At 48.0% G+C, this 23,813-nt stretch overlaps 1 protein-coding gene across 7 annotated transcripts in view; it reads left to right on the forward strand.

Annotated features, from left to right (window-relative positions):
- Positions 1-2,992: 2,992 nt before the first annotated feature.
- Positions 2,993-23,813, forward strand: part of TACC2 (transforming acidic coiled-coil containing protein 2) — a 202,951-nt gene continuing 182,130 nt past the window's right edge. For 2 of the 7 annotated variants that reach the window (XM_039250481.1, XM_039250484.1), the window contains exons 1-2: positions 2,995-3,209; positions 5,627-5,704. In XM_039250481.1, coding sequence (XP_039106412.1) covers positions 5,672-5,704 — 33 coding nt within the window. In that variant the 5' untranslated portion in view covers positions 2,995-3,209; positions 5,627-5,671. Of the gene's footprint in view, positions 3,210-3,325; positions 3,400-5,626; positions 5,705-23,813 lie in introns of those variants that run through there. The other 5 variants (XM_039250485.1, XM_039250486.1, XM_039250488.1 and 2 more) reach the window with 4 other exon arrangements.

The raw sequence follows: 23,813 nt of genomic DNA on the forward strand, positions 1-23,813 counted from the left end.
ATTTTCGAGAGAGACAGAGAGCAAGCAGGGGAGGGTCAGAGAGAGAGGGAGGGAGACAGAAATGGAAGCAGGCTCCAGGCTCTGAGCTGTCAGTAGAGCTTGACATAGAGCTCGAACTCACAGACTGGGAGATCATGACCTGAGCTGAAATCGATCGCTTAACCGACTGATCCACCCAGGCACCCCCATAAATGGCTTGTTTAAAAATTCTTGAAACCATTACTTTCTTCTCATTGAGCCTATGTCGTAAATGATCTTAGTCACCATTTGTTTCTTCTAGCGCACAAGTCAGTTTAGCCGAGCTTTTATTGTAGATGTACCGATTTCTAAGGAGAAGCACCCAAAGTCATGTTTTAGTGAAGGGATAAAAAAAAGGCAATATAAACCTCATGCCACTGAGGCATTTGCCTATTGAGACTCCACAGAAACCCACTGCCAATAAGAATACAAGAGGCAGCAGTTTAGTGCTTAATCTATTCTGAGAGCTTTGCTGAAATTAACTCATCACAGCCATGATGATGGTAGGTATTGTTATGATAGGTAGGTATTGTTATGATTCCCATTTTAGAGATGACAAAACTAAGGATACACAAGTTAAGTAACTCGCCAGTGTTTATACACCAAGTGAGTGGTCTGGCAGCAGGGTCTGGTTCATAATCCCAACCCCTGCCTCCAGAGGGAGATTATCCCGGAGATGGATGCCTGAACCTGCACACACCTGTGTTGAGCCATGTGTGCTGGGAAGTGGAAATCTGGTTGGGTCTGTTGCTTAGTGCCCTGCTCAGAAGAAGACAGCATAAGGAGGAAAGCTGATCTGATCAGCCATGGTCATGTGTAGACAGTGGCCAGTCAAGGAGACTGATACTGAGGTCCCAGTAGAGTACTGCCTTAGGGACACGTAGTCATGGCCAAGGAATGTGGACACTCTGCATTCCATAGTGCCTGACATCTAAACACGTCCTCTGTGCCTGGGCAATTTATTATAAGAGACAATTATAAGACGTTGTAAGAGCACCAGCTTCTGGGATGGAAGCTGAAATGTTGGTGTATTTATTTGCTCTCGTTCCCACTGATACTGGAAGCCTCTGGAGCCCAGAGGTGGCCAAGACAGCGGTGGGGGGACAGGGATCAGAGACGATGCCCAGTATCCAGCAGTCGTGATGGCGGTGGCCCAGGGACCAATGGTAGCAGCAGCAGTTACATCAGCAGCCACCCAGGAAGCTCCAGAGTTGACAGAAGTGATGGTTCATGGAGGGAATTTGCACTGCTGAATGTACACAAGTGAAAACTGAATACTGAACATGCCCCACCTTCAACCTGGGTTGGATGACTCCGCCATTTTGGTCGGCCATCCTCTCTTCTCCTCCTCCCCCTCTCCTCAGGAGTGTGTCCCCAGTTCTCTCCTCCCCCCTTTCACTATGTTTACCCCCCTGTTGAAGAGACTTCTCTTCATTTCCAATTAGTCCATCCAAGATATTACACTTAAAAAGATTCTCTTCCCTAGAGAAATTCTCCTGTGATTTGAGTGGGGATGGGGAAGGAGAAGGCAAACATTCTTGTTTCTCATCCCACCAATCCTTAATTGTACAGAAACCTGGTGTTAATAAACATAGAAATAACAGTTTTCAAATGCCGCCTCTCTCCAGGTGGAATTCTTTTTTCAAACAATAGTTTGTGCGGAACCCCAAGATGTGAAACACATATACTTTTAAAACATGAGGTGAGGGGCGTCTGGTGGCTTAGTCGGTTAAGCGTCCGACTTTCGCTTAGGTCATGATCTCGCGGTTCGTGGGTTTGAGCCCCGCGTCGGGCTCTGTGCTGACTGCCAGCTCAGAGCCTGGAGCCTGTTTCAGTCTGTGACTCCCTCTCTCTCTGACCCTCCCCTGCTCATGCTGTCTCTCTCTCTCCTAGAAATAAATAAAAAAACATTAAAAAAAAAAACATGAGGTGAAATTCGTATAAGGTAAAACTAACCATTTTAAAGTGAACTGTTGTGTTTCACACATTCACACTGCTGTGCAACCGCCTCTACTAAAAATATTTTCATCACACCAAAATAAAACCCTGAACCCATCAAGAAGTCACTCACCCTTCCCCCCAGCCCTTGCCAACCAGCCGTCTGCTTTCTGTCCCTCTGGATTTGGCTGTTCTGGACTTTTCATATCAATGGACTCACACAATAGGTGACCTTGTGTGTCCGACTTTTTTCACTTGGTAAATTTCTGAAGTTCATCTGAATTGTTATCTGTGTCAGAACTCCATTCCTTTTTATGGCTGATTAATATTCCGCTGTATGGACGTACCACAATTTGATTGTGCATTCATTTGTGGAAACACACACACTTCCGCTCTGTTTCAACCAGAGTCGGGAGATTCCCTGATCTCCCCCAACTTTCCCCTCGGGGAAGCTCCTGACACTCTTCTGAGCTTGGTAAGACACCTGGTCTCCAGGAGGCCTTTGAGGACATGCCAACTTGTTTCCCCGGAGGGGTTGCATCTTGTGACAGGCGTAAGGGGCTTCTGCAGAATGAAAGGTTTCGCTGCTAGAAAAAAAACAAAACCGAAACTGCATTCGTACAATAGAGTGGCCGCCTGGGGATAACTGGCGGGACCCTGGGAGGTGGGAGGCTGCTGGGCCAAAGGGTCCCTGGGCAACCGCCCATGCCCATCGGTCCCACCCAAGGGCCTCAGGCCTCTTCCGCCCTGATGGGCAGGTCTGCCTCTCAGGGACCCGGCCAAGCCTGCGGCCTTTTATGACTTCACTTGTTGAAAGTCAAGCCACGCCTCGGTAAGTACACTCTCCACACAACACACTATAAACCGGTGCCAGACTGCTGGCGTCATCGTTTTCCACAGTTTTCTTTGTGTTTCCACGTTATTTAGGGTGGAAAATCTCCAGGTGTAAACAGGAAGCCCTGTGAGCATTTTCCTCCGTTTTGGAATGAAAGGGTTGTCCCTGCCCCACTGCGTAAAGGGCGAGCGAGTGATCCGTGGCTCCCTGCTTGCCGGGCAGGCCAGTTCTGATCGCTTAGGTGCAGCCAATCAGGTCACAGGGCCAGTTTTAGTCTGGATAAGCCTTCTCTGAAAGGAGCCCAGCTACTGTAATAACGGGGAAAATCCTCTACGTGAAAGGCCGTGGCCTCGATGGGCTCAGAAACGCTGATTCCACGTTTGTGTGATCGCAGTGGCTCCGCTCGGCCGCCGCTCAGGTATGAGGCGCAGCTGGTTTGTGTCAGTGTCAGGGGTGGGGACGGGTTGTTTGTTCAACTGGATGAGGTGGGTCGATGCCTCGGCTTGGGCCTCACCTGCTTCTGAGTGGAGGAGGAGAAAGTCCAATTGCTGAACGGCAGACTTTCCGTGGGCCCGCGGCCTCCCAAGGCACACAGACCTTTCCCGAATGTAAGTAGATGGCGTAGCTGTACCCGCCTTCCTTTCTGGTCTTGGGGGCGCCCGAGGGGCTGGCGCTTCTACAGCTCAGGGAGGAGAGCGTTCCCGGAACAGCCAAACCCTCCCTCTGTGGTTTTGAAATGCACACTGAGCCAGAAGTAGTTCTGCCCTTGTCTTTGGTCTGTTTACCTGCATAAAAAGCTGGTTCGAGTGCTCTGATTTGTAATACAATGATTGAATTTGGTCCGCTGAATGAGTTTCAAAAATTCATATTACATTGAACCATATGAAATTCCAGCTGCATGTGTGTTACGCCGGTGGGCATAAGAAGCGATGGTAATAGATAAGGGCGTAATGATTGTAGCAGTCAGCACTGTTTGCGAATGAAGCATCATTTTCCAAATGAACACCCCAAAAAACCCTGAAGTGATCAATTTTAAATACATGACAATGTTTACATTGTATAAGTGAGCATATGGTTTATAAGACAGAGCCCTGTCTTATAAACAGTGAAGGTCAAGAAAGGGTTAAGGAATTGTATCCTTTTGGCTCAAGGGTTAGGAGGGATAGAATTGATCACTACAGTGATGTTACTCACAGTTTTCTTAGTTTGGGGACATTTTATTTGTGCTGCTCAAAATACTTAAATTTTCTTTTCCAGTGACTGATCAGTATGCATAGCATACGATAGCTACCCAATCAGTGTTGGTTGAATGGATAAGCAAATCAATGGACAAATTTCGGGGCGCCTGGGTGGCTTAGTCGGTTGAGCGTCCGACTTTCGCTTAGGTCATGATCTCGCGGTTCGTGGGTTCGAGCCCCGCGTCGGGCTCTGTGCTGACTGCCAGCTCAGAGCCTGGAGCCTGTTTCAGTCTGTGACTCCCTCTCTCTCTGACCCTCCCCTGCTCACGCTCTCTCTCTCTCTCTCTCTTTCCTAGAAATAAATAAAACATTAAAAAAATTTTTTTTAAAAATCAATGGACAAATTTTATTAGAAGCAAGTCAATCACTGAAGTTTTCTGAGCAAATACGATGATAGCACACTGCTGAGGAAGGAATCTTGAATTCGAAGGCAGGACACTGAGTTCTGTTTCCAGCTTTGACTTGTCCAAGCTGGGTCTTTGGCAAACCCCCTTGCCTTCTCCAGTTTCAGTACCTCCCTCCCCTCAAACGAATAGGCTGGTAATCTCTAAGGTTCCAGTTCTGAAAGTTTGATCATTTTTACAAGTTTTTAGTGGCTTAGTTTCTCCATCTAGAAAAAGCGAAGGTGACTCCCTGTCCTGCTGATGTTAGGGGGTCTCCTGGAACTCAGCCGATGTGGTGCTGTCCTGGGCTTCTCTGTGGGCCGTGTGGGAAGCATCCTCATGATGACGGTGATTAACAATGTCGCTAAGTGAGCCTGACGGAATGGATATAGAGTTGTCCTGTTAGCCCATCGCTTTACATGATTATTTATTCCTTGTCTGGGCTCTGTTCCCCGGTCTCCTCCCCAAGAAAACCATTCTGCCTTCATAAAACATGTGCAGAAGCAAAGCTGATTTGATGAAATAAGTGCTTTGAGTAAAAAGTGTAAAAACCACATGTTATTGGGGCGCCTGGGTGGCTCAGTCGATTAAGCGTCGGACTGCCGCTGGGTCCCGATCTCACACTTCGTGAGATCCATCCCCGAGCTGGGCTGCCTGCTGTCAGTGCAGAGCCCACTTTGGGTCCTCAGTCTGCCTCTCTCTGTCCTCCCCAAATCTCAAAAATAAATACTTAAAAATAAATAAATAAAAAACATATGTTATTGAATGAAGTGGATTTCGATGCCAGGCTCTGCGGGCACTTGATGGGGGAATCGTTGGTCTGGATTTCCAAAGCGAGCACAATTAGAGACAGGAAACACTCCGGCAGTGACACTCCTCAAGCCCTCTTTGGCAACTAGGCCCCTTCTGTCACTTCATTTGTAGATACACCTCTGTTTATACATTGGCGTTAAGTTGGAGACTCGGTAAAAACTTAAGTTTTCTGACGTATCTGCCAGCCGCAGGGGTGGGGAGTAAGAAGAGCAGCATGGAAGGGGAAAGACATCTGGGTGGTGTATCGCAAAAGAAAGCCCTTCAAAAGCAAGTTTCCGTGATGTGGCTGCAGAGATCAACATTTCCCATCATCTGGCTTTTGAGTTTGAGGTGACAGGCAGACCAAAAAAAGCCTCCCATCTTCAGTTTTATGGATGTGTGTACCTTTTTATTTCTTCCAGTTGTTTCTGGTAAAATCCAGAGGGACGCTGGCACCCTGAATCACCATGGGCAATGAGAACAGCACCTCGGAAAACCAGGTGGGTGTCAGGGAGCTGCCCCCTCAACCTACACAGATCCCTTGACTGACCTTGACTAGATTTCCTTTTTTTTCCCCCCGGCATCGCCTCTCCATCCAGGAAGGAGCAAGCTACAACATAGATTGGTGTACCTGGGTAGCTCTGTCGGTTAAGCATCCGACTTAACATTTCCCCCACCTGAAGGATTCCTCTCGCTTTCCTGAGATCCGCACCCCCTGCCCTCCTGTCCCCTACTTCCAATCCCTGGCAATTCCTAATGTGCTCTCTCTGTCTGTGTCTGGCTTTCTGAGAATGTTATATAAATGGAACTGAACGGTATGGGAGCCTTTGGGATTGGCTTTTTACACTCGGCACAATTTCCTTGAGATTCATCTGGACTGTTGCTTGTGTTGGTAGTTCACTCCTTTTGCTTGCTGAGTTGTGCTCCACGGTATGGAAATGTCTACTGTTGTTTCCAGTTTGGGTGATTAGGAACAAAGCTGCTAGAAATATTTGTATACGGGTTTTGTGTGTGTGTGAACATAAGCTTTCATCTCTCTGACACAATTGCCCAGAAGCACAATTGCTGGGTCATGTGTAGTTGCAAGTTTAGTTTCTGTTTCTGCTTTGGTTTTGTTTTGTTTTAAAGTTTATTTATTTATTTTGAGAGAGACAGAGACAACGCAAGTGGGGGAGGGGTAGAGAGAGAGGGAGAGAGAGAGAATCCCAAGTAGGCTCTCCACTGCCAGCACAGAGCCTGATGTGGGCCTCAAGCCTGCAAAGCCTTGAGATCATGACCTGAGCAGAAACCAAGAATCATATGCTTAAACAACTGAGCTACCCAAGTGCCCCATTTTTTTAAAAAAAATTAATATTTATTTTTATTTTTGAGAGAGGGACAGAGCACAAGCAGTAAGAAGGACAGAGAGCAAGGGAGACGCAGAATCTAAAGCAGACTCCAGGCTCCAAGCTGTCAGTGCAGAGCCCGATGCGAGGCTTGAACTCACGAGCTGTGAGATCAGGACCTGAGCCAAAGTTGGACACTGAACTGGCTGAGCCACCCTGCATGTTTAGTTTTATAAAGAACAGCCAAACAGTTAGATAGAATCTTTGTACCATTTTACATCTCCACCAGTGACGAGTAATATATGAGTGATCCAGTTTTTCCATACCCTGGCCATCATTTGGTGTCTGTGACACCATTCCAATATGTGTGCTGCGATATGTGGTTGATGTCACTATGTTTTAATTTGCATTTCCCTGGTAGTCGGCAACGCTGAACATCTTTTGTGAGCTTGTTGCTGTCCCTGGGTTCTCTTTGGTGAGATATGTGTTCATGTCTTCTATCCATTTCCTAATAGGATTTTTAAAAAACTGTTGAGCGTTGAGTCGTTGTATAGTCTAAAAACTAATCCTTTGTCAGATTGTGGTTTGCCAATAGTGTCTCCCACTCATAGCTTGTCTTTTCATCCCCTTAACAAGCTCTTTTACAGAACAAAAGTTTTTATGAAGTACAATCGATCAGTTTTTCCTTTTCCTTTTCTGCCAGATCGAGTGCTTTGTGTGTCAAATCTAACAATTCTTTTTCTACCCTGGCATCCTGAAGATGTTCTCCTATATTATCTTTTCCAAAACTGTTATAGTTTTACATTTTATATTCAAATCCATGATCTATTTTGCATCCATTTTTGTGTAAGTCCTGAGATTTAGGTTGAAGTTCATTTTCTGTTTTTGTTCTGTTTTGTTTTGCCCATGAATGTCCGTCTCTCCGGGACCATGTGTTGAAAACACTTTTTTTTGTCCATTAAACTGCTTTTGCAGCTTTGTCAAAAACCAGTTGGTTATATTTGTGGGGGTCTATTTCTGGGCCCTCTTTTCTATTCCATTGATCTCCATGTCTACTCTTCTGCTGATACTACACTGTCTTGATTACTGCTGCTATATAATAAGTCCTGTTCCACTTCACTATTTTTCAAGACTGTTTTAGCTATTCAAGCTCAAAGCTTTCCATATAAATTTTAGAATAAGGTTGTCTAGGTCTAAGAATACCTTACTGGGATTTTGATATGGATTACATTAAACCTATAGATATACTGGAGAAATTGATATCTTTACTCTGATGAATCTTCCAGTCTGTGAACACACACAGTGCTTCTCTATTTATATAGGGCCTTATTGATTTCTTTATCATCATTTCATAAATTTCAGCATATAGATCCTGTATATGTGTTCAGTTTATGCCTAAGTATTTTATTTTGTTTGCAGTGGTTATAAATAGTATTTTAATTTTGGTTTCCATGCTTTCATTGTCAGTGTATTGATCTTTTTGTGTGTTGATCTTGTATCCTGTGACTTTGCTGAATTCACTTATTATTTCCAAAAGGTTTTTCATAGAGTCCTTGGGATTTTCTATGTAGGCAATCATGGTATTTGCAAGTAGGGAAAGTTGCCTTTCTTCTTTTCAATTCTGTATGCTTTTTATTTCTTTTTCTTGACTTATTACTATGGCTCAGAATTCCAAAACTATGTTAACTGGAAATGGTCTGAGTGGACATTCTCACCTAATTCCCAATTGTAGGGGAAGGTATTTAATCTTTCCCTGTTAAGTAAGATATTAGCTGCAGGTTTTTATAAATTTTCTCATTTTAAAAAGCTTCATCTTTCTATCTACCTATCTACCCATCTATCTATTAAGTAAGCCCCAATGCAGGGTTTGAACTCAAGAATTGCATGCTCTACTGACTAAGTCAGCCAGGGCCCCCTATAAATTCTCTTTATCAAGTTAAGGAAGCTCCCTTCTATTCCGAATTTGCGGGGAAACTTCTGCTGGCTGGAGTTAGCTCACGTTCTACCTCTTTGTAGTCTCTAACTTAAAGAAATGTTCCATCTTGCATTTTATTTATTTATTTTTAGAATGTTTACTTATTTATTTTTGAGAGAGAGTGAGAGTGGGTGTGAAATTGGGGGAGGGGCAGAGAGAGAGAGGGAGAGAATCCTAAGCAGGCTCTGCACTGCCAGCTCAGGGCCTGATGTGGGGCTTGATCCCACAGACTGTGAGATCATGACTTGAGCTGAAATCAAGAGTCAGATGCTCAACTGAGGCATGCACCCAGGCGCCCCAAACCCCAGAACATTTGTCAATGTCTGAAGGCAGGTTTGGTATCTCATCTCCAGTGTGGAGGTGCTACTGTTATCTAGCAGAGGTCAGGGATGCTGCTAAATGCTCTCAATGCACAGGGACAGCCCCCACAACAGAGAATTATTCTTCTCAAAATGTCAAAGGTGCCAAGGTTGAGAAAACCTAGAATAGAAGAATATTTGTCTTACCTGCTTTAAGAGAAGTCCTTGGGGGGGAGGGGGAGCACCTGGGTGGCTCAGTCGGTTAAGCATCCGGCTTCAGCTCAGGCCATGATCTCACAGTTTGTGGGTTCGAGCCCCACATCAGGCTCTGTGCTGATGGCTCAGAGCCTGTTTCAGATTCTGTGTCTCCCTCTCTCTCTGCCCCTTCCCCACTCATTCTCTGTCTCTCAAAACTGAATAAATGCTAAAAGTTTTTTTTTTTTTAATATTTTTGTTTATTTCTAGGAGAGGGAGAGAGACAGCGTGAGCAGGGGAGGGTCAGAGAGAGAGGGAGACACAGACTCTGAAACAGGCTCCAAGCTCTGAGCTCGCAGTCAGCACAGAGCCCGATGCAGAGCTCGAACCCACGAACCGCAAGATCATGACCTAAGCGAAAGTCGGACGCTTAACCGACTAAGCCACCCAGGCGCCCCAATGCTAAAAGTTATTTTTAAAAAAATAAGAGAAGTCCTTGGGGCAGTGGCTGAACGTCTCTAATCCAAGATGCATTTCTACATGAATAGAGGCAAATTTGCCTTTACTAAACTACACTGTCCCGAATTGAAGGCTGGTTTACTGAGAATAGACTCATAGAAATGGAATTTCTCGGTCAAAAAAAGGGTGCTTTCAAAACTCTTGCTCTAGATCTGGATCTATCTATATCTATATCCAATATACTTTCCAGAAAGGTGATGCCAATTTATACTTTTCTCATCAGGCTATGAGGGGGTCTATCTCATTACATCCTTGCAAGTGATGAGTTTATTTCAGTGTTTCAGATCTTACCTCCTGCTAGCCCCAAACCCTGTTCTTCCTCCTCAGTTCCTTCCTGGGTCACATCTCCTACCTCAGCCACACATGACCCAGTGGGGGTGATGGAGTTGCCTTTAGGATTCCAGGGTCAGAACAAGGTTTGCTTTCCACAGAGAAACAAGTGGAAATAAAGTACAAGTGTATTTGGTTCCAGGAATGGGGGGGTCCCCCGTGGAGGTGGTGTTCCAGACTCATCTTTCCCCAGTCTCCTGGTGTCTGTCTCTGAGTGATCCATGGTCACCCCATGGTGACCTGAATTAAGTTCCCCCTCCCCGATCCTCTTCTCCTTCTGACTCCTCCCTCCTCGGGTACCATGACCTTCCCTACCATCCAAGACAGAAATCTGGGGGTCACCACTGACTCCACTCACCCTCCTTCTCCACATTTAATAAATCACTCTATGGTTAATAATTAATAAATCAATGGTCTGGCCATTTAGCCTTTTAAATTTCTGTCTAATGAGGACTTGTTTTGGTTGCGAGAGCCAGAAACCCATCTCCATCAGTGATAGGTGAAAAAGGATTATTTGGGGGCGCCTGGGTGGCTTAGTCGGTTAAGCGTCCGACTTTCGCTTAGGTCATGATCTCGCGGTTCGTGGGTTCGAGCCCCGCGTCGGGCTCTGTGCTGACAGCCAGCTTGGAGCCTGGAGCCTGTTTCAGTCTGTGACTCCCTCTCTCTCTGACCCTCCCCTGCTCACGCTGTCTCTCTCTCTCTCCTAGAAATAAATAAAACCATTAAAAAAAAAATTAAAAAAAAAAAAAAAAAGAAAAAGGATTATTTGGCTCATAGGATTAGGAAGTCCAGACAGGGGCTAGCTGCAGTAGTCACTGAGTCCAGAAATTCGAAAGAGGACGCTGGAGATCTCCCTTTTCTGGATCTTGCTCTGCTTTCCTCAGTGGTGCCCGAGTGCTTAGGGATGTCCCCTCAGCCTGCAGAAACAAAACAAAACAAAACAAAATGCGCCACTGGCTGCTCTAGGCATCCAGGCTTCTTCTTGTTAGTGGTCCAGCCTCTCGATCAGCACCAAGGACTGACGCTGATGGGGTCATGTGCCCTGTCTGGGATCAATCCGAACACCACCAAATATGGACGCTCTGATTAGCCAGCCTGAGCCATGCACCGCGCCCCTGCAGGGGAAAGGTGAGCCCAGGCTGAGGACGGATCCATCATTACCACTTAGAGCACTTCCTCAAAAGACAAAAACATACCACGTGTCCAAGATGTGCTTTTAGTTTTTCCCCTCCACCCCCACCATCATGCCCTATTACCTCACACCTGGATCAGTCCAGGCAGCTCCAGACTAGTTTCTCTGCCTCCACACTCCCCTCCTCCCCCCATCCCATCTGTGGCCCCAGGCCTCTCCCCGAGGCTCTTTCTCTGTGAAGATGCACTTCTGCTTACAAGTGACCTTTTAGAAGGAATGACCCGGGTCTGAAGGCATCTCCTGTTTTCCCAGATTAAAGACCTGGCGTTGAGGACCAGCCAAGTCACCAGGGCAAAGGATGAGAACAGGCCTGCCCAATCCTAACCCTTGCCTCCTCCCTACACCCTCAGGCTGCAGGTGCCTTTCCCTCTGTTGACGAATGTCCCTGGAGCCACTGGCACGGCCCGGGAATAGAGACCAGCCGCGAACGGCCCTGTGGTGCTGGGGGGGAGGGGGGGGTCTTGTTCCCTGTGGCCCATCCTAATGGCGGGACTCCTTTGCTTTCAGCAAGAGAACTCCGGCTTGAGTAACGTCATCCTGTGGCCGCCAAACCCGGAGCCCGCGCAGGTACCGGGAAGTGTGCTGTGCGTGGTCTGCTTCTCAGCCCCCTTCTGACGTCTAGGTGTTTGCAGACTTTGTGTGTGACGTGTTCCTTTACATTTTTAGCTTTTCTCCTCCTCCTCCTCCCATCGCTTCCTTTCATCTACCTCAAGTGGGTTGTAAAACACAGTAGAATCTGCAATACATGTTTAACTTTTTTTAAATGTTTATTTATTTTTGCAAAAGAGAGAAAGAATGAGTGGGGGAGGGGAGCGAGCAAGAGGGAGACAGAATCTGAAGCAGGCTCTAGCTGTCAGCACAGAGCCTGATGCAGGGCTCGAACCCACAACCCTCGAGATCATTCCCTGAGCTGACATCAGACGCTTAACTGACTAAGCCACCCGGGCGCCCCTGCAATATGTGTTTAGATATTTTAAATAGCAGTGTGGTGTGCTATGCCGTGAGATGCTGAATGAGGCTTCTGTTCCCCGCGTAGGGCAGATGCTGGGGGCCAACACTAGCCTTCCATGCTCATCGGCTTTGCGTTCCCTTGCCCTGGAGTGTGGCTTTTGTGGAGTGGTGGTCCCATTGTCGCCACCAGTGGGCAAAACTCATGTGTCGTAAAAAACAAGAAGGTTGCCTTCTGAATCAGTTGTCAGTGTCGTTGTGCATGTGGCTGAGTCTCAGAATTTTAGCCCCGGCTGAAGCGTTTGACATCCATGGGGGAAGCGGGCAAATTAGGGGCTCTGTGTCCGTGTCAAGGAGATTTTTCCTGGAGAGACTATCAGGCAAGGTTGGTGTGTGCCTGTGGGCGTGCTCAGGGTGAGGCAATAAAATGCCACCTGCTCTGAAATCCTATCACACGTAGGGAGGAGTGTCAGGCACGTAGGGGGCGGGTTCCTGGCTTTCAGAAAACAGCGGCTACGCCCCCACTCCCAAGGGAGGCTGGCAGTTAGGTGGGCGTGGTGGGCTTGCTCCCGTGTATGTCCCACCAAACAGGGATGCTGTTGTCACAAACCGACCTCTGTGCTCTGGAGCCGAAATATAACACGAAGACAGGGTTTGGGGATAAAAAGGAATGAAAGTTTTTATTGCTTTGTCAGGTAAAAGAGGCTGCTGCAAAGCTAATGCCTTCAAGACTGCAGACCCGCCCGGAATAAAGGGCTGAGAGGGTTTGTAGGAAAATAGAGGATCTGGAGAGTTTCGATAGGAATGTGGTACATACTGCCAGCCGCATTGGCCATGTCCTGGGGGGGACAGCGGCCACCCGAGTCTCATTACTGAGCATACACTGAGGTTGCCAGATGCCAACATGGATACCGAGTTCCTGGAACAAAGGATTCTACACAAAAACAAGCGAAGGAGATGGGAGGCTTCAAGAATGAGGAAGAGAAAGATTTGCTGGGTTTAAAGTCAAGTCCTGCTGGAGCACTACTGGCGTGTCCACCTTCATTTCCATTCATCTTTACGTTTCTATAGCAGTTTCAGTGTGACTGAGGTTGTGACATAACGTGACCGTTTGTGTAGAGCACGGTGGAGCCTTGCCCACGTGTGATTTCACCTGGTCTCATCCAAATCCCGTGAGGTGGGCGGCCCCAGGCTGCTCACTCTTGCTTTATGGACGAAGAAGCAGGCTCCAAGGTTAATCGTTGCAAGTCATCTGGGTGAGTGCAGAGCAGGGATTAGAACCCCGTTGGCCAGGGCATCACAAAGAACGGTGGATCAGAGGTTTTCGCACTGGGTTCTAATGTCCAGCTCGGGGCTTTCCACAGTACCTTGCTACCGAGCTCAAGATCCCAGGGACAGGCTCCCTGATGCGGACATGATTTTTCATTCACTCAGGGAAAAGTTTTGAACCCTCTGCTGGGTGGCAGGTACTGGTGTAGGTGCTGTGCATCAGAAAAACCACGCCCCTGCCTCCTGTGACTGACATCCAGACGGGAGTTAGAAAATAAGCAAGTGAGCAAACAGACAAGCCAACAAGTAAACAAAACTTGTTTTTTTTTTAAAAAGACTTTATCAAGTGCCTATTGTTTCCCAGGCACTATTCTAGCACTTGAGATCAGCAGTGAATATTCAGTCATAATGGATTCTGGTGCAGCTTCCTTTCCACAGGGAAAACCAGACAATGAGCCAGCAGGCAAATAAACTCCTAATAAATGTTCCAGTGGTAACGAGTCAGGAGCTAATTTTTTTTTTTTTTTTACTGTGGTCAAATATACATATATAAAATTTACCATCTCAATCATTTAAAATTTTTTTTTAACTAATTAAGTTTTTTAAGAAAGAGAGCAAGAGCATGAGCAGGGAGAGGGCAGAGGGAAAGAGAGAGAATCGTAAGCAGGCTCCATGGCCAGCACAGAGCCGGATGTGGGGCTTGAGCCCATGACCTTGGCATCATGACCTGAGCTGAAACCAAGAATAGGACACTGGACTGACTGAGCCACCCAAGGGGTCCATCCATCCCAACCATTGTGAAGTGGACAGCAGACAGTTCGGTGGTATTAAGCACATCACATTGCTGTGCAGCCATCCCCACCATCCATCTCCAGAAAGTTTTTATCTTTACAAACAGAAATTCTGTTAAACAAGAACTCCACATTCCCCTCCCCACTCCCAGCCCTTGGCAACCACCATTTTACTTTCTATCTCTATCAACTTGACTACACTCGGTACCTCATATAAGAGGAATCGTACAGTATCTGTCCTTTAATGACTGATTTATTTCACTGTATCACAATACCTTCAAGGTTCATCCACGTTGCAGCCTGTGTGAGAATTTCCTTTCTCTTTAGGGTCGAATAGTATTCCATTATATATATTCTACATTTTATTTATCCATATGTCTATTGATGGACGCTTGGATAATGCTGCTATAAACATGGGTGTACAAATGTGTTTGACTCCGTGTTTTCAATTCTTTGGGATATGTATCCAAAAGCTGAATTTTTGGATCGTATGCTATAGCTGTGTTTAATTTTTGGAAAACCACCAAACTTTGCCAGAGCGGCTGCACCATTTTACATTCCCACCAACAGTGCACGTGGACTCCAATTTCCCCACAGCCTTGCCACCTCTTGCTATTCTTTTTGGTTTTTGCTTTCACAGTGGCCACCCTAGTTGGCATGAGTGGTGTCTCATTGTGATTCGAGGCTCTTTTTGAAAAGTGGTCAGAGGAGCCCTCTCTGCAGAGTCCTGATGTGCCGAGAAGGAGGCAGCCACATAAAGTTCTGGAAAAAGAACATTCTGGAAAAGGGATAGCAATTACGACATGTCTGGGAGGGATGAGCCTGTTGTATTTTGAGGTCAGCAAAGAAGGTCCACGTGGCTGGAGGAGAGTGGGTGAGGTAAATCTCGTAGCTCGTTATCAGCTTTCTAACTGGGAGGCAAACCACCAGATTTCAACAGAGGAGTGACAGGACCTGATTTGAGATTTTAAAAAATGTTTGTTTATTTATTTTGAGAAAGAGAGAGAGAGAGAGAGTACGTGAGCACACATGGGGGGGGAGGGGCAGAAAGAGAGAGGGAGAGAGAGAATCCCAAGCAGGCTCCACCTTGCTAGCGTAGAGCCCAATGCGGGGCTCCGTCCCATGAACCATGAGATCATGACCTGAGCCAAAATCAAGAGTCAGACCCTTAACTGACTGAGCCACCCAGGCACCCCTGATCTGAGATTTAAAAAAGAGCTTTGTGGTTGCTATGGAGAGAATGGTCTTTCAAGGGGCAGAGGGCAGAAAAGGAGCTAGTTAGGAGGCCACTGGGGAAAGGGACTCAGGACTAATCCCCAAGATGTCCTTTAGTACTTAGATGTGAGCCCAAGGGGAAAAGGGAGGAGTCTGTGAAGGAATTGTAGCCAAAGACAGGACAATGAGGGGCCTGGGAGGCCATCAGATACTCCTGAGAAATCAAGGCGCAGACACCCGCCCACTGACCTGGCAATATGTGTCCACAGACGCGAGGGAAACCTCACATTGCCCTGAAGATCCTTGATAAGCACTTGCAGCGGAACGACGGGGATGCAGTTTGGGTGGGAGAGGGCTGAAGCGGGGACTGAAGACCAGGAAGAAGAGGAGGGGAGAGGGGCATACATAGTGCGGTCAGCTTTTCTAGCAAAGGGAGCAGAGAACTGGGATGGTAGCTTGTGGAGAGCATCGTACGAAGGTTGAAAGACTGAAGGTCCTAAATGGCTACATGCTGGTGGGCATGAGAGAGAGAGGCAGAGGCGGATGGAGGACAGGTGACAGGTGGGCGGACCAAAGGAAGTTTGACCTTGACTGTTGAGAGGCAATGGGATTGGAGCAGATGTGGGCTTACATCAGGGTTCCCTCCGCCATTGTGGATAGTGGGGAGGAGATGGAAGATGAGAATGTTAAGGATGGGGGAGGGGAGGGCAGGCGGCTCTCCTCTGATGGCCGATTGGTGTGCACACGCAGTGGAGGGTGGGGTCAGATGCGGCAGGGGGTGTTCTGAACTGCATGGGAGTTGGGGGCTGGCAGGTGCCTGGGGAGACCCGACCTTCGCGCTGTCACTGAGATAAGCAGTGATGTGAAGCATGAAAGGACCTCACTTCATAGTTCTTGGCAGTGGGCCAGCCGGTTATCTTAATGACTTTTGCTTTCGAAATTTTTTGGCAACAACTGATTGCTGAACTGGTTAGTGACCTTTTCATCTCAACTCAAGAAGTCAAGTTTCATAACATCACCATGTTCCTATATCTGGATCCCGCCGACCGGTCAGTTATTTCTTCTTTGATTCACACAAACCCTATTTAAACTCTGAAATTTAGGAATGTGGCCTGGGGATCCCCCACCCCCAAACCGTGGTCCCAAGAGAGGAGAAGCCATTGGTGGGGAAAGTTCACACACGCAGGCTGGACTGACTACCCATATATTGAAGGTTCCTCCTCATGAACCAAGGCCTCTCGGCTCCAGGCCAGGCCCTGGTGGCTGCCCGCTGCTGCCCGCCGGGTCCTAGTTGTCACTGCTGCTCTCTCCCTCCCGTGACTGCCTCACTGAGGCCTCGGGGCAGGCAGGTTGATCTCAGAAAGCACAGGGCAGCTGGGTCCCTAACATGCACAGCTGTGACCCACACCCAGACCCCAGGCCTCCCTTTCCCACAGAAGGGCTGGTTGGGAATAAAGAGAAACCACACATATAACCACAGCTATGGAGGGTGACTTGCATGGGGGTAGAGGGCACAGTCCAGCCAGAGGTCAGCAGAATGTCGAACACTGAGCCACGCCGAGCCACGCCGAGCCACACCGAGCCACGCCAAGCCTGCGCTGTCCCTGGGAGTGTCAGCGTCCTAGTTTGTGCGTCCCTCTTTGGGACAGAGGTGGAGATGGCACTGTGACAACAGTAGCTTTGCTGGCTTTCCTGCGTCAGGACCTGCATGGAGGGATTGACGGTGAAACTGGAATGTCTGTGGAAGGGGAGCCCCAGAGTCGTTCAGCATCTGCACTCAAGTGTTCGCTTCTGGGAGCCCCGCAGAAGACCTCTGAGCTCCGAGCGTGTGGGTTCCAGAGGGGAAGGGTGGCATTCAACCCCCCTGCATGACCACCTTTTGGATTCTTCTTGGGCTCATCATGATACCCGTTAATGGCCCTGACACTGAGAGGAGGGAGAGGAGAGCATGTAATTCTATTGTTGTAATGGTCTCGCTTAAAAATATATGATCATTTAAAAAACCCTTTCTGTTGAGAGAAACAGAAAGAGAGAGACAGAGAGAGAGTGGGGGAGGGGCAGAGAGAGAGGGACACAGAGAGAACCCCAAGCAGGCTCCTCACTGTCAGCACAGAACCTGATGTGTGGCTCAAACTCATGAACCATGAGACCGTGACCTGAGCCGAAGCCAAGAGTTGGACACTTAACTGACTGAACCTCTCAGGTGCCCCTAAAATACCCTTTCATTTTTTTTTAAGGTTTATTTATTTTTGAGAGAGAGAGCCTGAGCATGAGCACGAGCGGGGGAGGGGCAGAGACAGAGAGGGAGACACAATATGAAGCAGGCTCCAGGCCCCGAGCTGTGAGCGCAGAGCCTGACCCGGAGCTCGAACTCAGGAACAGTGAGATCATGACTTGAGCCGAAGTTGGATGCTTCACCGACTGAGCCACCCAGGCTCCCCAGACTAAGAAACACTTTTTTTAAAAAAATTTTTTAATATTTATTCACTTTTTGAGAGAGGGAGACGGAGCACAAGGGAGGGGAGCAGCAGAGAGGGAGGGAGACACAGAATCCGAAGCAGGCTCTGGGCTCTGAGTTGTCAGCACAGAGCCCGTCACGGGGCTCAAACCCACCAACTGAGAGATCCTGAACCAGGCTGAAGTCGGCCGCTTAACCGACAGAGCCACCCAGGCGCCTCAGCCTAAAAAACCCTTTTAAAGCAATTTCCCCATCTGGATGTCTCCAGAGTTTGAGTCCCAGAGAAAAATGATTTTCAACTATAGAAGCTGAGATCAATGTTATGAAGCAAGAAGACAGGTGCAGAGCCACCTGACCTGACCCTGGGCGTCAGGGGAGGTCTCCCCAGGGCGCTGCTGTTGGAGCTCAGAGCTGAAGGAGGAGCAGGAACTAGACAGGACTCAGAGGGCTCAGAGCGGGTCACTGCACGCCGCCCCCAGCCCAGGCCTCGCTGGGGCTCGTCCCCCCGATTCCTGGCTCAGTGAGCAAGAGGCAGCCCGGGCCTGAAGTTCAGTTGGCTCCTGAAGGAGACCTCGGCCCTGTGGCCTCGGTCCTGGAATTCCCCCATATCCAAGCGACAGAGGACCAGGAGGCCGGGAGACCCCGTGCTGCGTGAGCTGACCCTGGGGCCTGGGGCCACCCAGAAACGTGGCTGAGCATGTCCCTGCGGCCTGAGGTTAGCTGCGGCTCAGCCACTGTGTGATGATTGTTTTGCTTGATAGATAAATGACCCGTAAGGATGTGCATGTATTGTTTAAAGCGACAGATGCTTGGGGCCCCAAGTTTAACTTGGGGAAGTAGTTTCTCTCTCTCCTGCGGGAGCCCCAGGAACCCAACTTCCTGACAGCCTTAAATTAGCCCAAAAGAAACAGCATCCTCTGATAGTCTACAGGCAGCAGGTGGGCATCTGGGACAATTTCCCTGCATTAAACGAGAAAGAAGTGGAAGGAAGAGACAATGAACCAGGGTGAACTCAAGTTCATAACAACGGATTGCACCTCCACTGTGACTGTCTGCTGCTCCTGTCTCTTCTCCCAGGGACCTAATTCTAGGCTGGGGGCTAATTCTCGCTGCAGCCGTCATTGAAGTTTGTGAACGGCATGGGTCCAGGTTTGGGCCAGGTGCATCTTCTGAAGAATCGGATTAACTGCTTTAGCTCCAAGCTGCGATAGCCCCTGGGGCTCTTAGTTAATGAGATTTGAGTCAGTTTCTTCTTTGTAAAAATAATAACTAGCATCTATGAGTGTCTTCTATGGTCTAGCTTTATATAAAGTGCTTCTCGTGTATTATGCTATTTAACCTTGAAAACCTGGTAATTATGATCCCCATTTTCTAGATATGATACCAGAGGCATAGGGCCCAAAGGCTAACAGCTAAAGAAGCAGTAAAGCTTGGCTTTTAACCACTACGCATGGCTTTCTGAGCCCTTGGGTCCCCGACACACCCCACTCTTTGCATGCAGAGACTCTCCTCCATTTGTGCGGCTTTTTGTCATAGCAACAAAGTTCTCCCATAAGCCACTGTGGCAGGCAGGCCAGGGATCATGGTTGGTCCCCATTTTATAGGAGAAACAGACCCCAAGAGGGGCAATGGTTTGGGTTTTCTAAGCCGGTCTAGGCTTCTGTAAATTATATTGCTCCTAAAGTATTAAACCCACACAAGGCATCACTATTGTGCCGTGTTTTTGAAACCTCAAAGGTTTTTCTTTCTCCACAGACTAAAGATGTCAGAATATGTCAGCTCGAGCATCTTGGAGGCTCCTAGGGTGGTTTTCGCTTTTGCTTTCGTTTTTGTTTTTGTTTTAGGGTAGCTCTTACCATGTTGACCCAGTTGCTTGTTGCGTCAGGGAAGGGAAGATAGATATTGTTCACTGACTGTGTATCTCTCATTCGCTGTGTGGACAGGGGCCACGTGTTTTTTGTCTTCCTAATTCAACTTTTTATATGGGAATTTTTCAGGTCTACAGAAAAGTTGCAAAAGAGCGTACAGGATTCCCACTTACTCTTCCCCCGGCTTCCGCTAAAATTAACGTCCGGCACCATGTCGTGTTGTGATCTCCCGTGTCTACCCAGAACCTAGATCCAACCCTTCCGAGGCACGAAGCAGAGACAGCAAAATAGCGCTGCAAATGTGACCCTCGTTTCCCCCATCTTTTGTGGGAAGAGTGGGGGCTTCAAAGCCAGCCCTCTCAGACCCCAAAGCTTGTTCACGTTTTCTCTATCATGTTGGAAAACATGCCCCAAGGCCTCCCCCTTCTTGGCCTGACATAGACAGGTGCTAGGTGAGGCTCCAGGTCGGGGTTGTCCTTGGCTCCCAGGGCAGGTGGGCCACTTGAATCTTGCGTTTTTGCCCTGGAGGTGGAGAAGATGTTTGAGATGACCCAGCAGAACTGGCCAGAGCATTTGCCTTCCCTTGACAGGGCAGGCGGGTGGCAGCAGGCCCCAGCCCCGAACATGTGTCCTCCACATTTGGCCGACGGGCCATTGTTTCTGAAATCCGATCCCTAGTGCCATGGGGATGACCTTTGGTCTACTTCCCGGCATTCACCTGCAGTCACACTGCTCCCAAGAAGCTTGCTCCGAGAGTGGGCGAATTGGCACCACATTCGGGTCATGATCTAACCGTGTTAATTAAGCCTCCTTACTGGCACGGCCAGTAAACCCAGAAGGGAGAACATTTGAGAGGTAAGGTCAGGGGATTTTTTTTTTTTCTTTTTTTTAAATCGTCAGACACTTCATCTCTCGAAAAAGTGTAGTTTTGAGAACTGGAAAGTTGCTGCGCCTGCTCGGAGATTGCTTTAAAACAGACCCAGGGCTCTGGAATATTCTGGAGCCAAAGAAAGGCTGTTTGTTTATTCAAGCAGTGGCAGCGAAGGAAAGATTTGAAGAAGCAACTTGACAAGGCAGTTCGTCACGTGGAGGATTGCCAGCGTTCCTGTCCAGCCTGCTGTTTGGAAGTGTGAGGGAAACTTTAGACATGCATGCTGGTTTGCGGTGACGCCCGTTGACACAGCACACCCCGTGCAGCCCCGTAAGCAGCAGGACTTGGTGGTGTTGCCGGCAGCGCTGGAACGGGGGGCTCGAAGGCGCAGAAGGACATGTGGCAGAGGAGCGAGCTCCAAGGGCCGAGTGTGCCTCCCCCGGCTTGCAGATGTGCCTACCAAGCTAGACGGGAATCGTCTATTTTTCATACGTTCAACAAATATTTATGAAGTGCCTCTGTGGGCCAGGTGCTATTCTGGGCAATGAATCTCGGCTCCCGTACCACATTATTCATAAACGTCTCGTTGTTTTAACTGCTTGGTGAGAGGCAGGAAGTTGGCAGGGATCGTAGACAAATATTTCCACGTCGGGTGAGGCAACATAGGGTAGGGTTCGAGAGCACAGGCTGGGGCTGGGTCTTGGCTCCATCGCTTTCAAGCTGTGTGACCTTGTGCAAGTGGCTTATCCTCTCTGTGCTTGGTGTTCTTATCTGTAAAACAGGGTCGTTGTGAGGACTGAATGAGTTTAAATAGGTAAAGCGCTTAGAAGGACAGAACTTGGCACACAGAAGGTGTTTATAGTGATAAGTTCGCAGTTATTGTTATAGCAGAAAAAGGGCTATGTTGGTGTTGGGTGTTTCTGTTATTGTGGAAAGCGCATGGGACTTCAAGGAAGAAGTCCTGGCCAAGCCATTTAACAATCTGTTTGTCATCTGAGTAATGGGAAAGCTTGTTTTCCCTTCCTGTTTAGCTCACAGGGATTTTGTAAGAACCTGATGGATGTCGAAGCACTTTGAAAAGTGCAATATAAAAACAACAACAACAAGGACACCTCAGTGGCTCAGCTGGTTGAGCGTCCGACTTCAGCTCAGGTTATGACCTCCTGGTTCCTGGGTTCGAGCCCCGCGTCGGGCTCTGTGCTAACAGCTCAGAGCCTGGAGCCTGCTTCAGATTCTGTGTCTCCCTCTCTCTCTGCCCCTCCCCTGCTTGTGCTCTGTCTTTCTCCATCTCTCAAAAATAAATAAACGTTACAAAAATTTTTTTAAAGAAAAGTGCAATGTGCTGTTCCCATTGATAGTGCTGGTGCCTTTTATTTCAAATCCATCGAGATATGATTTGTTTGGAGAGAGATGGTAACCTCCTTGCAGATTAGCTTTCTATTAGGAAGAAGGATGGGGCTGAAAAATCAGAAAGACAGATCCTTTTTTTTCTGCTTTAAAGACGAATCTGAGCCCTTGTTATATTTCCTTAGCCTGGGGAAAGTTAACACGTGGTCCCTCATCCCCTCAGTTAGAGCAGAGATCTGTCCCCTTACACCATCTGTTGTTTGCATCTGTCTGGGCTGTTAGACATCAGTGTCTTTCCAGAATTACTTTAAAGTAACCTTGATCATGGAGTAAAGAGCAGGAGATTTATCTGTTAAATTAATTGCAGAATAAGTCACTGCAGATAATGTGGTGATTGAAAGGGAAGCCTGGCTGCAGAAAGTGTTTGGAGCTGAGGCCCACGTCACAGTCAGACAAGTAGGAATTGGGTTACAATTTTAAAAATTCAGGACTCAGATGGAAATGTCACTCCTTCTGTATTATTCTTGAGTTACCATGGTAAAAAAAAAAATTTAACTCCTGCATCCAAAGGTAGTGGTTTAGATAGATAAAGAACATTCTGGAAGGCTCAGGAACACTTTGGAGTCTGGATTTAAAGTTTGAACTGTCTTGATACTGTGCAGTAGGGATGACTGCCATCCTGGTTCACAGATCAGGAGACTGAGGCCTGTAGGACAGGATGGAGCTCTCATTTCAGGAAATGGTGTAGCTGGCCTATAAGTCAGGCCAGCAGGGGAGTCAGGAGCCCATTTTTTAGGCAAAGGATCCGCCCCAACCCTCTCTACTTCCTTCAACACTTCCCCACTACAGGGATAGAACAAAATGCCCTTTCCTGGCACTGGGGTCGGAGAGAAATGGGTCCATCTAGACTCCACTGCTGTGAGAGCTTGACCAAATACTTACCCTCTGCAAACCTTAGCTCTAGAACAAGGACATGAATAGCACTTTCTTCTTAAGGTTGTTGTAAAGATTCAATGACACGGTTCATGGAGACTACGGGCCCAGTACCTGGTACTCAGGAAGTGCTCAGTAAACAGGAGTGATTGTTATTGTTATTTCACCCCACATTTGGTCTCAGCAAAAGTGAATGGAGATTTCCTAATTGTAGTATCATGTTAGCACTAGAATGTGCCGCCCCTGAGAGTTGAGGCATCTTTTATATTTTACCTTTGGACACATTTGGGCGAACAAAGCAGCCAACAGCTAAGACACGTGCCTTAGTTGGGGGAAATAGAGCCAAAGCTGACTTGCTCTTCAGGCTGTGTATGAAGGTCAAAGACACCACCCACCCAACAGAAGATTCAGAGTCTCAAGAAGACCCCCAGGTTCAGACTGCACAGATGACGTGCACCCAAACGTCCCACGGAAGCTCCAAAACTGATTTACAACAAGCCCAGCCTGGAGGTTGGTAGAGGTCGTTGGGTGGAATCCTCCCTTTCTGGAAGGACCGGGTCTCCCCTTCGGACGGCCCAGTGTTTACACCTCGGGGGCTCAAGCACAGCATGGGGTCTGTCTCCCTAGACTGTGAGCAGCGCTAGGGAAGGGACGCAACCTCATTGGTCCTTGGAGCCCCTACTCCTAGCACTGCTTCCGGTGCACGGTAGGGTTTCGATGAACGTATCTTAGATAATTGAATGAATCAACAAATCGGTAAATACTTTCTGGAAGGTCTGGGTGAAAGGAGATATTTAACAAATGATTTGGCTGCCTCAGTGTCTGTAGTCACAATTGGCAAATTGGTGGCTTACGAGAGGACTTCTGTACTTCCACTTGCTCTCTTTGTTGAGCAGGTCTGGGCTGGGTCTCTGGGTCTCACCCCTGAGGGGCGAGAGAAGATTTCTAGTAGCAACGAGGAGCAGGCAGCCACAGGGAGCCCTGGAAAGTCCGGAGATGTCCTTCTTGCCTGCGTCCTGGTGCCTCACTTCCACCGCCTCCCTCAGGACAGGACCTGGGGCTCACAGAGCTCGG

The sequence above is a fragment of the Hyaena hyaena genome, unplaced genomic scaffold (assembly GCF_003009895.1).
Source record: "Hyaena hyaena isolate Hyena2069 unplaced genomic scaffold, ASM300989v1 scaffold_367, whole genome shotgun sequence".
In the NCBI taxonomy this organism is placed as follows: Eukaryota; Metazoa; Chordata; class Mammalia; order Carnivora; family Hyaenidae; genus Hyaena; species Hyaena hyaena.